The sequence below is a fragment of the Hipposideros armiger genome, unplaced genomic scaffold (assembly GCF_001890085.2).
Source record: "Hipposideros armiger isolate ML-2016 unplaced genomic scaffold, ASM189008v1 scaffold_410, whole genome shotgun sequence".
NCBI lineage: Eukaryota > Metazoa > Chordata > Mammalia > Chiroptera > Hipposideridae > Hipposideros > Hipposideros armiger.
The window spans coordinates 1,360,674-1,376,239 of NW_017731760.1; the positions used below are offsets into that span (position 1 = coordinate 1,360,674).

A 15,566-nucleotide genomic window follows, 5' to 3' on the forward strand; every position below is an offset into this window, starting at 1 on the left:
CCAGGTGGTTCTGCACCCCTGGGAGCTGAGAAGTTCTGATCTGCTGAACCCTAAAAGGTGATCCAGCTTGACAGGTCCAACCCTGGCCTCACTTGGGAGTCAGACAAAGATTCCTGAGCCGCCTCACACTTACTGAATCAGTGTATCAGGGTGGGGCCGTCCAAATTATTTTTAACAAGCTCCTGGCACGACTCTGGAGTTCACTCACGGTTGGTTGTGAAGAATCAATGAGCAGTACATCTCTTGCATTAGCATGACCCACACTCACCCTGATAGCGAGGACAGCAAGAGAATGCCCAGGGCCCACACTGATGAAGTGGTCTCCCTGGGCCACCCACACCTGTATTTCAGGCTTCCTGCTAAGAGATTCCTCCACACAGTGATCCTGAGCCCCTGGACGGAGCAGCAGTTCCGACCAAGAAAATAAGAGACGATCAGGTCACCCACCCCATTCTGCCTCAGGCACCCTGAACGCCCTGCCTCTCAGCACCTGCCACCAGTCCCCAGGTTACTGTTGTTAAAGCAGGGCCACCTTCTTTGTGCCCCTGAGGAAGTCCTGGACCAGGGAGTGAAATCAGACTCACACTTACGGAACAGCTCCTCATACCCAATGCTCCCTCCGTCTGACGACACAAATTAGTCTATTTTTCCATTATCATTGGTCTTTTTTGAATCTTTCCTTACTCCCAATTCTTAAAGTTATTCTGTTTTTATCTATTGGCAATATATTTTAGCTTTTGCCAGCACCTCTATCTCATTCCTAACCCCAAAGGGAAGTCCATTAAGCATGACTTTTGCTGTAGATTTTTAGAGGACAGCCTCTATAAGACTGAGGAAGTTCTTTACAATTCCTAATTTTCCAAGAGCTTTCATTATAAGTGGGTATTGAAATAGTCAATATTTTCTCATGTCTATTGAGATAATCATGTTATTTTCCCCCCTCCTTTCGTTCATTAATGTGGTCAACATCGCTGATGTTTCTTTTTAAAGCAGAACTATCTCAAGTGTCTGAGATAAACCCCACTTGATGTAATATATTTAGCAAGGCTGATATTTCATTTAGGTTGTATGCACTCACGATTCAAAGTGATACCTATGATTTTTGTTCTTGTACAATTCATAATCTGGTTTTGGCATAATGATTTTACAATCAATCACTTTTGGGCCTAAAACAACATTATGCCCAAAGAACATTTGCAAAGATAAGAAACAGGAACATTATTGAGGCTTCTGCCTGAATCAATGCTTCCCAAATAGCTATCCTTTGATCTCAATTAAATGCTTGTTCCTCTCACTTTGAAAGGCCTTTTATTTTTAGGTTAATATATCTGGTGTCAGAAATCAGGATCTAAAGTGGCCTCACCTTCATGGTCCAGCATCCCCTAGAACTGGGTACGGTACCTGCAGAATTTCTTTTGTACTCCCTGCTTCCATGGGCTGCTGTCTCCTTCACTAAGAGGCCCTCTTAGATTTGGACCTCCTTCCTTTTATTTTATTTTTGGTTGAGGTTGCCTTTATTTGAAATCAGGAGAGGTTTTTCCCTCAGGAAGGCAGGACGGCATTTGCCCCAGGTGCCAGGAAGTGGTGAGATGCTGCTGGGTTTGCTACCTCATGGGAAAATCTTTTTTCTCAGGAGGGACTATTCACCGCTCATGCTTGTAAGAAGTGATGGTGGTGGGGGGGAAGAGGTGAGCAGCTCAGAAAAGGGTTCCCCTGATGGGTGAGTACTCATTTAATTACAGTGGCTCTTTTGTTTCCTTTTCTTGTCTCTGCCTGTTATGTTGTCATAAGAAAAAGATTTCATAAAGAGGCTTCCAAACCTCTCTGGGACAATGGGATGCATTCTTTGATTAATAAGTGGAAGCTTCTCTCTACAAGAATCCTAAATTTTGGCCATCTGAGCAGGTGCTTTAAAATGTTTTACTGTTTCTCATGCCTGAAACCTGACAAGATGTTTCAAAGAATTTAATAACCATGATTAGAAATTTAATAGGGTTTTTAAAAAAAGAAAAAAAATCCCCTCAGCAACTTTAAGGCCTTCCTAACAGATAATCAGAAATGTAACTGCCTAAGACTCAACAAACCAAAGGAAAAAAATAAAGAAAGCATTTTAAAAACACAAGTGGCTGAAAAGATTCCTTTACCCAAGCAGCCCCCTGTAATCTCCTTAAAATTAGTTTATCAAGAACAAATAAAACTCTTAAAGCCTTAGCCTTCTAAATGAATAAACTTATTTCAACTGTTATAAATTAATGAATTTTTGCCTTATTGTTCCCATCTAATGGCTAAAAAAATTTTTTTTAAATGAAACTCAGGTCTGTGGTTGTGTCTGTCTATATATGTGTGTGTATGCCTAGCTCTGGAGGAGATTAAAATTGTTTTATATAAAGAGCTGTTTAACTGGATTAAAGGAATTAAACACATATAAATTAAGAAATGTAACAGGAATTGAATCAAATTCTTTTCAGGATCACATGATCTAGGAAATTAATTAATATTAAAATTGATTTAAGTTTGGTTTAATTTAAAAAGACATGTCTTTAAACTTATCAACATTTAATATAATATTTTTATTTTATCTGGGTTTACAAAAAAATAAGTTCATGTTCTCTCTGTTACGGAGTTTATCAACAGGAAAATAGCTTGGGATAATAATTGACTTTGTCTACTTGTCTCATAAATGGTTCATAAGTGATCTAAATATAATTATTGAGAATAAATTAAATAGATATAAATAAAACAAATTTATTTTGTGAAATTTTATAGCAATAATTGTTTTATGGTATGTATACTTAAAAATAGCTTCCCCAAATCTTCAATAACTTGAAACCTTAGAGTTTTACTAAGTTAAAATAAAATAGAAATTATTAAATATCTAGGTCATTTCCAAATAAGATAAAATATTAAGACATTAATTGCTAAATGAATTTATGTTTACCTACTTTTGGCTTCTTTTAATACAGAAAAACTAAAGATATTTGAGTCTGTTAATAAAAACACTTTATGCTATGTTAAGCACACGTTTCTAAAATTATAAAATATATTTGCCAAACAGTCGATGTTTCTAAAGGTTATAAAAGGTATTAATGAATTTGCCAATGTGAAGAATGCTAATTGCTTACTTTTAGTTGTCACTAAAAATTAAAGTTTCTAAGGGTTAAAACTTCTCATTAATATAGAAGGAATTAATATACGTTTTCAATAAAAGTATGAAGTATGGAGATATGTTTTCAGTAAGGGAAATAAAATAATTTTGTACTGGTTATTTCAGGATGGGAAGAGAGAAAGAGAATTTTACCTTATATAGTCAAGCTGGATGAAATTAAATTGTTATTGAATTATAAAGATGTTTTGGAAATAAAGCTTTAATATTAATGATGTACTTATGCAAAGCTAAAACTTAATGTTCTTTCATCTGCTAAAAGAACAACTATTGGGCCGGCCGAGTGGCGCGATGGTTAAGAACTGGCTTGGGACGCCAGAGGGCCCCACATATGAGGGCCAGTGACACTGCCCTCCACAGCTAAGATGCTGAACAACAGCTCAACCTGGAGCTGGGCTGCCGTGAGTCACTGGTGACGGTGTGGGCTGCAGCCCCTGTGGCAGTGGGTTGCCATGGGCTACCGTGTGTAGCCAGCAGCCAGCGTGAGCGGCCAGCAGCCGCAGTGAGCGGCTGTCCAGAAGCCGGCGACTGATCTGCCTCGCCCAGGAAGAGCACAATGATGGTGCCAACTTGGGCCAGTGAAGCAACATCCTCCACAACTAGACTGAAGAACAAAACGACAGCAACTTGTCTGTTCCCATCCCCCAATTCCCCAGCTCTGTTCCCATCCCACCAATTTCCCAATTAAAAAAAAAAAAAAAAGGAACAACTATTGATTTGTTCCTAATAAGACTTTATGAAGTTTTTTGCCTAAAAAACAAAGTTTTATGTTTTATAGTGTCTTAATCAGGTCCTTGATTACTTAAGAGAACTGAATCTTTTCAATAATAAGAAATAAAATTTTGATTACAACTATGTAACGTTTTGTATTTGTCTTTAAAATCTTTTATTGTCACTTTTGGTTAAGTGGGTAATAATTATTTCATTAACCATTGTTTCATAACAATCTGTGATTTTTTAGTCAAATATCCATACCTTTTGATATGTTTGACAAAATTCCCAAAATTAGATTCAAAATAAAGTATTAATCTCTGAATAACTTTGGAATGTTCCAGAGGTCCCCTGAAACACCTCAAAGGGTTTGTTTTCTCTCAATATAAAGAACAAATATTAAACTAATCAGGCCTATTTGAAACACTAAAATTACATGGGAAGCATTATAAAATAAAAAAGAATTACATTATATTTATATACATGTATTGTTATTAATATAAAGTTCTAAAAATAATATAACATCCTGACATGTCCTGGTATAATGCTAACTTACAGTCTTTCTCTATCACTGAAAGTTATAAATCTTGTCTTTGAAATGTAAATACCCAGAAATTAACCAAAACACTGCCCACAGAGGCTGAAGGGGGAAAAAAGAGGTCTTTTTAAAATACAGACTATTGTATAAGCTCCATTACCAAAAGTGTTTGGGAAAGAGCTATGGGTTTTTTCATAGAAATTAATAAGGATAAAACGAAATAACTACAGATGGAAAATAGGATGTTTTCAGCAGAACAAGATATGAAGCATGAAAACGCATTTTTGTTGAGGGAAAAGAGAAATAGTGCTTTTTGGATAAGGAAAGATATAAAGGACATGGTTTTTGTTTTGTCTGTATTTGTTTTGTAAAGGAAGAAAAAAAGGAAGGATAAAACATTTTATCCTAGAGTAAAATGATTCTTTCGAAATAAGGAAAAGATAGGACAAATTCTGAAAAGTATGTGAAAGTTACAGAAGGTTTGTGTACATCGCAGAAGGTTTGTGGAAGTTGCAAAAGGTTCATGGAGAAGGGATCTTGAGAAAAAATAATTTATATATGATTAAACTAAGATTGGAATGGAGAGCTAAGTCAATTATATATTTTTTAAAGTCAATTATATTTTTTATATGCGTGTAGTGAACTCTCACCAGGTCTTTAACCATGGCCATTTTTAAATCTTTTATCATTTACAGACAATTATTGTTTTATTCTGGTGCTTTGGAAAAAAAATGTTCCCACAAGTGTGTTTCATCTTCAAAGAAATTATAATTTTAAAAAGATAACACTGAACTCAGTAAAGATTGACAGAACTCTCAGGAAAAACTGGATCCACAAAACAGCTAACAAAAAGATCAAGATCAACAAGAATTAATAACATGGGACTAAATAAACTGATAAGAATAATTATAATTTTCATGACTTTTTCTATCAAATATGACTGGGTTTTGATCTTTGTTTTCCAGATATAAGAAAATGTTTTTCTTCTCTTAAGTTACCTATGACCTACAGCAATTTAGTATTTATACCTTTGTAAGCAGAATTAAAGCATTTATCTTTTCCTTCCTATCTGGTCCCTCCAACCCATGTATAACTAACCCATATATAACCCATGTATAACCAAATCCAAAGGTATTGACTCTTAGATTCATGGTTCACAATTCAAAGAAAGCTCTTACGCCAACCTGGACTATTAAAGGATTTGGAATTTAAAATTACTAGGACCTGAAGAATACAATATCTGTATGGACAACTAAACCAAAATTCTGAACCAGGCTTGTACAATTTACAATTTTTCCTTTTTTTCTTACTTTAGTTCCTTCCCATTTCACAAATAATATGAAAAGCCAAGCACTCACTATAATAGTTATTTCCTTTTTCCCCTTAATTTTTGACTGGAAAGATAACTCAGCATTGAGCATCATCTTTAAGCCTACTTCACAGGTCAAAATGCAACTGGTTATACACATAGTCAAGGATGTCCAATACCTGATGATGTCATGAAGGTATCAGATTTGAAAAAAGAAACCTTTTCCTTGGACAGGAGTTACAATAGCCAGCCAGGAAAAATCTTTAAATTCCCTTAGATGAGTTATATTAGATAATAAAATTGCCCTTGACCATTTCCTAACTGAACACAGTGGGTTTTACTCTGCTGTTACTACTTCTTATTGTAGTTGGATAAAACACATCTGATAAAATACAGAACTAGATAAAATCTGACAAAGCATATAGTTAAATAAAGTGCCTATTAATGCCTCATGGTTCTCTAATGTCTTCCGTTGACTATCCTCAGGTATTGACTCCTACTTCAAATCTACTCTTCAAATTGGACCTAGCATTTGTTTGTTATTATAGAGATTTTTGCTGTTATAAAACTTTGGGGTTTTTTTTTTGGGGGGGGGGCTGCATATCTTGATGTTCTAAAGACACCAGTCTGATCATGGTTAGTCAGTGCTTTGAGATGATCATTAAGGCCTATACGACTTCACATGAGAAACCTCAAGAAACTACAGAAGATGTTTGCCCTTCAAGAAAAATTACTGTAAAGCCTTTCTCTGTTTTGGTGCTCTTGCGGCTCAAATGTGGCCTAAGGCTCCTAAGGAAAAAGAAAGCCACATTCCCTCCTATGAGGACATCCTCCTATGGGGACAACCTCCTACGGGGGACATAACATACAGGGAATAAGCCTTCCTGGCTCTGAGGAACTGACAATCACCTGACAAGACTAAAATAAACCATCCTAACAATGGAGGACTAACGGTGCTTTTAATAATTGATCAGTGCTGTTTTCTGATAATTGATCAGCAATGCTTTCAAGGAAAGATCTTGATTAAAAGGGGGAAATGTAAAAAAATAAGTGGAGCTAGAGCTGCCACCTCAGAGGAACTGCCTTGCAGGTCTTAAGCCTCAAACTTTTGGAATGTTAAAACAGGGGAAAATAACCTTTGGACTGGGCCTAAAGCAACATTATGCCTCAAAGAACTGTTTGCAAAGATAACAAGAAAGCAGATATTCTGATTATTGGACTGAAAATTAAAAATATCGTTTAGAATTAGTCACAGTATTAGCTTATCTGCACCAATAGAAATGTCTTCCTTCTATTGATGTAATTGTTCTACTTTCCTTTCTCATAAATACCCTTTGCCTTTCTCCTAATACGGACATCATTTGGGCTTCTGCCTGAATCAGTGCTTCCTGAGTAGCTATTCTTTGATCTCAAATAAATGCTTGTTGCCTCTCACTTTGAAAGGACTTTTATCTTTAGGTTAACAAGCTATATTTTACAGGTGAGGAAACTAAGGCTCAGAGAGATCAGAGTGCTACAGCTGAGACCTAGATCCACGGCTGTCTGTGCTTTTCCACTCCCCTCCCCCCATCTTCCCTCTCCGCGCCCCCCCCCTCACTGCCCCACTCCCCCCATTCACTCGTTCTTTACATTCCACTGTTTTCCTCTTGGGTAGAAAGTCTAATTCAGCAGAGGATTGCCTTCATGGGCCCTGAGTCCTTCTTGGCAGGCCATGCTTTACAGCTTACAAAGGGCATTCCATAGACACTTTTATTTGATCCTCCTAATGCTGGATAAGCAATTATCCCTATTTTGCCAAGATCACCCAGGTGACCAGAACTCAGATCTTCTCACCTGTGTGTGATGTGAGCCCAGCCTTCAAATCTTTTTCTCCTCCATTTTCCCTCCCCATCCTCCACCTGAAATGTCAACATTTGAAGCCCCTTTCTTAGTGTTTTATTAACAACTTATTCCTTGTGCATTTAAAGTTCCACCTCTGTGAATCTTTCTCATCTACAAGATGGGTACAGTACTGCCAACTACACAGAGTTCCTGAGAAGACGAAATAAGACAACGCATGTAAGTGCCCAGTACCCTTCCTGGCTTGGGGTGAAAGCTCCAGAAGTGGTGATTATTGTTGGAAGTTGTAAGACCCTGGAGGTGCAGACACCCTGACACCTTTGACCTCAGGTACATTCCAAGAACAAGGTCACCTGGGCTGTGTGTCCATTTCTGTCTGACCCAAAGCCAGCAAATTCTCTACTGGGTCTCCCAGTGCCTGCACCTCTGCACTTTGGGAGACCACTGAGAAGGGAGAATAGAAAATGAGAGGATAACACAGAGAAAGTGGTTGAGGCCACAGGGGAAGGACCCTGACTGATTGTTGTTTCCCTGGCCTCCGCTCGGCGCCCCCTGATAAAGACAGCCACAGAGAGGCTGGGCCCAATGCTTGTGAGGTGCTCATGGGAAACTGCCCGCGGGCGGCTCCACAGTGAGGCATGGCAAAGGGGCCCAGTCAGAGCCCGTCTTGTGTCTTCCCCTCACTAGGCAAACAAAGGAAAGGTGGAAAAAGAAGACAGGTGGCTCACTCTCAGACTGAGTCCTAAAGTCACTGAGTTTTGTTCCAATTCCCCATGAGGCTGGGAGTATTTGGGACCAGCTCGGGGGAGACACCCACATCACCTGGCAATGCAAAGGGCTCTCAAACTTTTCGGTATAAAAACACTACCTAGAGAGCTTGTTAAGACGTGGATTTGTGGTCAGGGCCTTAAAGAGTGTTTCAGTCAGAAGGACTGGGGCTGGGGCTGGAAACTTGCATCTTGAACAAGCTCTCCACGCCACTCTGACCATGGTGATGGGGGGTATGGAAGAATAAGTGCACAGGGCTCCAGGCTGCAGGACCTGCTGGGCCTTGGAAGAAGGTGGCTCCTGTGTCCCCTGGGGTTCCTGACTAAGCCTCCAAAGTCACAGCATGTGTCTCCAGCTGTCACTCCTGGGAGATCATCAAACTCTTACCTACAGACCTCAATTCTTTTACAAAGTGAATATCGTTTGTACCACAAAGAACAAGGGGAGGCAAAAGCTAGCAGGTGAGAAACCCAGTATCCTATTCTGCCTGGCTCTGGGCACTGCCCTTCCCCCTGAGAGCGGAAGCAGTCACACCGTGTCTGCTTTTTGTAGACAGGCAGCGGGAGCAGGAGTGCAGCTGAGGGGCCCAAGGAGCAGGGGCTTGTCCTGACTCACTTCCTCCAGCCTCAGGTTTCTCACCATTGAAAGAAGTGAGGCTGTTAATTCCTGTGCCACCTCCATCTACAATCAAGAGAGATAATGGATGTGAATCCACTTCTATATGGAGGCAAATTCAGCAGTTCCAACAAGGTTCCTCCCTGCAGAAATATGAACACTAGCCTGACTGATATATTACAGGTGTGAGCATGTCTCCAAAGCAGGCCTGGAAAACTGCCAAGTTCCAGGACTATGGTCAAGTCACCAGGATCTCAGATACCTGCTGTTCCCCCCACAGCCCCTCTTGGAGAAGCTGAGACAGAGCTGCCGCCCCCATCATGTTCTCCCTAAGCTCACACACCTCTCGCTGCTGTTAGTGAACCTGGGCAGAAGCCGTCCAGGCAAAGTGGGCTAATATTTTAATGCTAGCATTTGTAAATATTGTCACAGGAGTGGCAGTAATGAGCACTTAGAGAGGAGAGGCAGATTATAAACGAAACTCAAGTCTAAGTCACAGTTCCAGGCCAGCAAAGAGGCCCTCATCAATGCTCCATCTTTAGGAGATCACGTGTTTTATTTCTTAACCTTTTAGGAAAAATGATTTCACAGCAGTGAGGAAATGGAGCCAGAGTGATGGCTACATCCCGCTGGGGCAGGTGCCCAGGCAGGGCCCACAGACGGGCTGGGGTTGGGGTGGGAGGCCTGCCTAGGAGGTCTGGCCCCCAGACCCTCTCAGGAGGCAGAGGACTGGAGAACTTCACTGAAAGGGCCTCCTGTCACTAGGTGAACCTGCTCGCCCCTTCTCACGGTAACGGTGGCTCCTCCCATGGGAGCGGCCACATACAGACACAGAGATACGGAGACAAACAGACATACATGGACACATACACGGAGACATACACACCAAGAAGTACACACACACACAGAACCAAAGAGACACATTCACAGAATCGCACATACACACAAAGACATACACCCTCTTGCTGGGGGTGGGGGTGGGGGGAGCCTCATGGCTTTGTCTGCTCCACAGGATGGTCTTACACACACACCTGCTGACTCAAACTGATGTTGTCAACCCCCTCCCTGGGCTCAGAAAAGAGGCCCCTCATTCTGAGTGCCCTGCAGGGATGTCCTACATAGGAGGCCACGTTGGACTTCAGGCCAGCTCCCGTCTTCCCAAGAGAGGTCCTGCTCTGTGGGTGCGTGTTCAGGGTTTCCTCCTCTACCAGAAAAGGGTCCCTGTATTTCACTTACTTGTCTCCTGGTAAAGAGCCTTTGTCCCTTTTTATCCCTGTTCTTGAGCAGTAAACATTCAACCATGAAAACTGCTTTTAAATCTGCCCTCTCTTTTGTTTAAAATTACCCGGCTAAAAGTGCTTTAAGGGGAATAATTGGTTTGCCAACTTGAAATTCTGGCTAGCACTGTTCTGGAATCCACAGGCTCCTTAACAACACACCCAGATTGCAAACTGGCCTGAGTCAGCTGGACACAGTAGAAGGGCACCTGAGAAGATAAAACCCCAAGGCAGTCATCAGTGACAAGAACACTGTGCCAGGAGCCCGTCACCCTTGGCTGAGGAACAAGGACTTGGAGCAGAGAGGGACTGCCCTGAGCCATCCATTGTCATTTTTTCAAGGCGACCTGAGCGTAATTATAAGTTGCCAGAGAATTTGATGATCCGGTTAGCTTTGGTAATGCCTGGAGGTTTAAAAAAAAACCCGTATTCTCTTGCATGTCAAACTAGTAAAGAGCCAAAAACGATAATACGCGATGCTGATAAAGCCACAGTGAAGTGGGAATGAGAATCTTTAAAATGTTCATAAGCTTTGATATATCAGTTTAACATGTAGGAATCTATAGTAAGGAAGTTGAGAAACATGGACTAAGATTTATATACAGATGTTCACTGTAGATTCGTGTGACAGACTTTTACTGCAAGCCTACTAGGTACAGGGCACCGAGCTAGGAGCTGAGGGTACAGCAATGAACAAGAAACGTGCCTTGCCTTAAAACAGCATTGGTTTGGAGGAAAAGTCAGACATAAAAATAGGTAGGTGAAGATCAGCATGAGAAGTGGAGTGACAGAGACATGCTCAGGGTACGGCGGGGGGGCAGGAGGGGCAGGGGCTTAGAGCAGGTGTCTGAGCTTGGACTTGAAGGAAGAGGCAAGGGAGCCACACTGGCGGGTGAGAATAACTTCCAGACAGATACAGGAAGCTCCACCCGCCTCAGCTAGCCACGCGAATAGGGCAACCTTAGAAACACCTACAATAATCAGCGTTAGAGAAATAGCTAAGCAACTTATGGTATATTCACATTAAGGATATCATGATCCTTAAAACATGTTTTTGGAGAACGTTTATAACACAAAGAACATAAAAAATGAGAAGGAGAAAAAAGAAAAAGAGGGTACAAGTTTTGTAGAATGCTTTCGCATACACCTTCTGTACAAAAGAAGGGCACGCTAACATCATGATGTCTCTCCTGATGGAGGGACTGTTAATGCTAATTCTAATTTTTACTTTTAGGCCATTTCCAAACAGCCTACAATAGGAATAGTTTTACTTTTCTAGCCAGAAAAACCAGCTCTTTAACCAGTTTATAACCAGCGACTTAAAAAAGTAAATGCACGTGAGCAAAGAAATGGAGTGGGTGATTCTGGGGTCTTGAAACATCCTACGTCCTAGAGGAGTTCCTTGGCTTTTCACTCTGGGCGTTTTGAGGACTTGTGACTCTTGGCACACAGGAAGGGACTTCTTCGGCAGGGGCGGCCATCCCGCACTCCTATAAAGAGTGGGCTTGCAGGAGAGATGGGTCCTGACTCCCAGGATGGCCAGAAGGAGTCAGGTCTCACACCCTTGGCTTGAAATGACAGGGTGTACAAAGAGAATGGTTTTGTCCCTTTAATAGTTCCCATGGGGAAACATCTTAACTCTCTCTTCACTATTTACAGTATAGAAGGAGAAAGAAAAGGGAAATCAATTTCCTCAAGCACATGTGAACACTTCAGGGCTGTAAGCTTTAGGTTTCCTGAGATTTAAAAATCCCTGGAACTCTGCCAGGAAAAGTGACTTTAAATGGCACGGGGAGGAGCAGCGAGGAGGAAGGGACGGCTTGGCCCCAGTCCCCTGCTCCTCTGTGTAGCTGGGTCGTGGCCTTCACAACCATCAGGGGGCAGCTCACGCCTCCCAGTGGTTCCCCCAGAGTCACTGGGGACATTCCCGCAAAGGTGCCGTCTCTGCCTGCTCTAGGCCAGGAGGCCAATGGAAGCTGGTGATCAGCTCTTCACACCTCCCTGACCACTGGAGAGGGGACCACGACAGAGGAGAAGGACAGCGGTTGTCCCACCCTTGGCCCTGATCCTCACCCACCATGTGACCTCCGATTACTCAGGTCCTCAAGGCACTTGGAAAAAAGGCTGCTGTGGACACTCCTGTCCCAGAAAGATTCAGGCCCTCGTAAATTAAGCAACGGGCAGCCTCATGTGAGTTTGGGTATCAGAAATTACTGCCCAGAGTCTGCTCACCCCAGGGTGAGATGATGAGCTCAAGTGCCCAAACCTGCGGAAAACTTTGGGCCCAGAGTACCTCGACCCCCCACTGCAGCCAGCAGATCAAAGTGCCACCTCCTCCAAGGAGGCTACCTGGGCCACTTCTAGCCTGGGTAGATGCCCTTCCCCAGGCTCTCTCAGGGCCTGCACTGCCACCTTGTAGGACTGATCACCCTATATGAGAAAAGGCTGTTCTCCAGGCTCTGAATCCTCATCAAGCCCAGGGGTTTCTCGAGGGCAGGGACCATGTGTCACTCCTGTTGTGGGCCAGGCTGCAGCACTGTGCCTAACACATTGCAAGCCATCGATAGATGTTTGCCAGCTGAGTAAAAGATGCCTAAGATCCCTGTGCTGGGCTTGGAGGGAGAGGAGGGAGGAAAGCCCACATTCTGTGCCTCAATTGCCCAATCCTGGCCCAGGACATGATAAGTCCATGAAGCATCACTAAGACATGGGGCAGAGACCCAAGGGGCATGATTAAAACCTGCCAGGCCTCTTCCTTCCTGAGGACAGGCCTGACTCCAAGCCATATGAATGACCTCACAGGACTGCAGGGACGTCATGGGTAGGAAGTCTCCCAACTCTAAGTGGCCCCCAACCGGTCCTGATGTTTAAAACCAGTTTCCACATACTGGCTCCAAGAATTGAGCTTCGTGATTTAATTTGAGAGTACCCAGACTAGCTCAGAGCTGTCATTGCATTTACTTCCCCTAATTAACAAAAGCATCAGTACGAGACTGACCATGAGAGCCTGGGCCCTAGAAGATTGTGGCTCCACCCACAAAAGGAATGTCAAACTCAGTTCCAGGAAAGCAAAGCACTTGGTTGTTAGCTTGAATGGCTGCCATGGAGGCTTGAAGGGGACCATTCCAGGGGACGAGCATCCCAGAGATGCTGCTGTGAGCCTTGGAATGCTCTCTGCTTTGGGGGAATGGTTCACCTTTCAGCAGACATGCCCGAACACATCCAGGTAGGTGGTGGGTAGGAAAGGGTGGAGAACAGGTCCTGTGGAGCACCAGAGAAAAGCCAACCGGGGACTCATTGATCATGGCAGACTCCTACAGCTAAAAAGACTCTACAGGACATCTCCTAAAATCTCATCATTTCCAGAGAGGACTCAGGGACCCAGAGAAGACGGGACCTTCTCAAGTTCCCCCAGTGAATGAGCAACGACTCCAAGCCCATATGTGCCATCATATCACATCAGTCCTCCACCCCAGCAGATACACAAGGGTTAATTGGCCCTAACAAGGCTGCCAACTGATGGCTATCAGCTGGCAGGAGAGCTAGCCCGGAAAGACCTGAGACCACAGACAGGCAAAAGGCAAAGTTTTCTGACAGTTCCTTCCTATCTCTACCTGGCCTCAGACCCTCATCCCCCAAACACCTCTCACAACCAGCCCACTCGTGGCAGTGGCAAAACAAGCACCTGATAAACCAATCAACCACCTGGTCCAGGGCTCGATGAATAGCCATCAATGCATGGGGCAGCCAAGGGCCGCCTGCTGCACAAATCCAGGCGTGCGGCCTGCAGAGCTTCCAGCAGGGCCCTGCCACAGGGATTGGGGGGCAGTGCAGCAACAAAGGTTACCCCACAAGGGTCTGAGGAGCCCAGGGCATGGAGGAGTGGCGCTGAAGATCAGAAGGAAGTGTTTCTGGAGCACCAGAGCTGGAATTCCATGTACCTACAGGGCGGTCCCAGGCAGAGCCAGGGCCACAGGATGAGGTCTCTAGGGTGTGCTCTGCACGTCCCTCCTACTGGCTCCACCCCCTGCCGTCATCCTGCTCCAGAGAGACATGTTTGCTGCGGTGACACTTGGGAATGAGGTGCATATTAGGAAAAGGTAGAGTCAGGAGGCCTGGGAGATGAGAACACAGTGACAGCCCCCACCGAGCCCTCGCTTGCGCCTGGCTCTGAACAAGCAGCTTTTCAGACACTCAATGCACCACAGCTGCGTATGGAAGCAGCTTTCAAGGCCTGCAGCTAGACGAGTGGTGAGCTGGGGTTTCACCAGCTCTGTAGCATCTACTTTGTCACTGTGCTGTCCCCACAGTCTCCAGCTCTGGCAGGGAGGGCTGACTGAGGGGGCTCTTAATTCCTTCAAAAATATAACTATAAACTGGGCGTGATGAACACTCACATGTAAATGTGGCGGCCACTCTTCTGTTTAGAGAGTGAGCAGCGGAGGCACCCCTGCCTTCTCTCTCCATGTGCCAGGCCACATTCACAAGACGAGGGGATCCACAGGTTCTTCACTTATGACCCCTTTGGAAGCAGAAGACCCCTGCTTCAAGCTGCCCCTTCCATGGAAGGGACCAGAGGAGGGGCAGAGCTGTCTGAAGTTTGACTAGAAGCAACCTCCTTTTATAGGTGTTTACAGGTGGGGACAATGAGACCCAACAAGGGAAAGCAGGTCACCTGGAGGGAGCAGCTTGGGGCGATGTGTTGAGGAGGAGTCTTAATGGGGCAGGTGCAGGAAAGGCCGCCTGATGGGAAGTTGACCGCCATGGTCTGTAGGGGAGAATGATGGCACCTCCACTCCAGCTCAACCCGGCCTTGGCCTCTGCCCCCTCACAGGGGCTTGGGGCAAATCAGCACACAGCTTGACAGGCAGTGGGTGGGATGGATACCCCCCTCCCCCGCACACTCACTGGGTGTTGCTCTACAGGGAGCCATTTGCACGACTGTGTGAGGTCTGTGTGTGGTAGCCACATACAAGGCCCTTGAGACCCTCAATTTTTCTTTAGTCCATACAAGGAAGTCAGTTCTCAAACTAGGGAAGAAGGCATGCTGAAAGGTCCACATGTAAGGATAAAGACCCCATGTTCCAAAATTGTGGACAAGGGTCATGCTGCCCCCATCACACCCAGAGCCACGTCTCTCTGTTTTCATAAACAGTGTGTGTTGCTTGGGAGGCAGAGAGAGGATAGGAGAAGAATATTCAGTCAAGTAGGTTGCAGGTTTTCCACATCCTACCTGGGCTTGTAAACCTCCATGAATGGGTCAGAAGGCCCATCTTTACATCTATGTGCATGTTCTTCACAGGTGTCACAGAGACAACCAGCCTCCCCAGAACTGCTTCTTATTCT

At 44.0% G+C, this 15,566-nt stretch overlaps 1 protein-coding gene across 1 annotated transcript in view; it reads right to left on the reverse strand.

Moving 5' to 3' along the window:
• The window catches only part of ESYT3 (extended synaptotagmin 3), a 58,500-nt gene that overhangs the window by 39,531 nt on the left and 3,403 nt on the right, over positions 1-15,566 (reverse strand). The window contains exon 2 of the mRNA XM_019663911.1: positions 269-393. Within this exon, the coding sequence (XP_019519456.1) occupies positions 269-393 (125 nt within the window). The remainder of the gene's footprint in view (positions 1-268; positions 394-15,566) is intronic.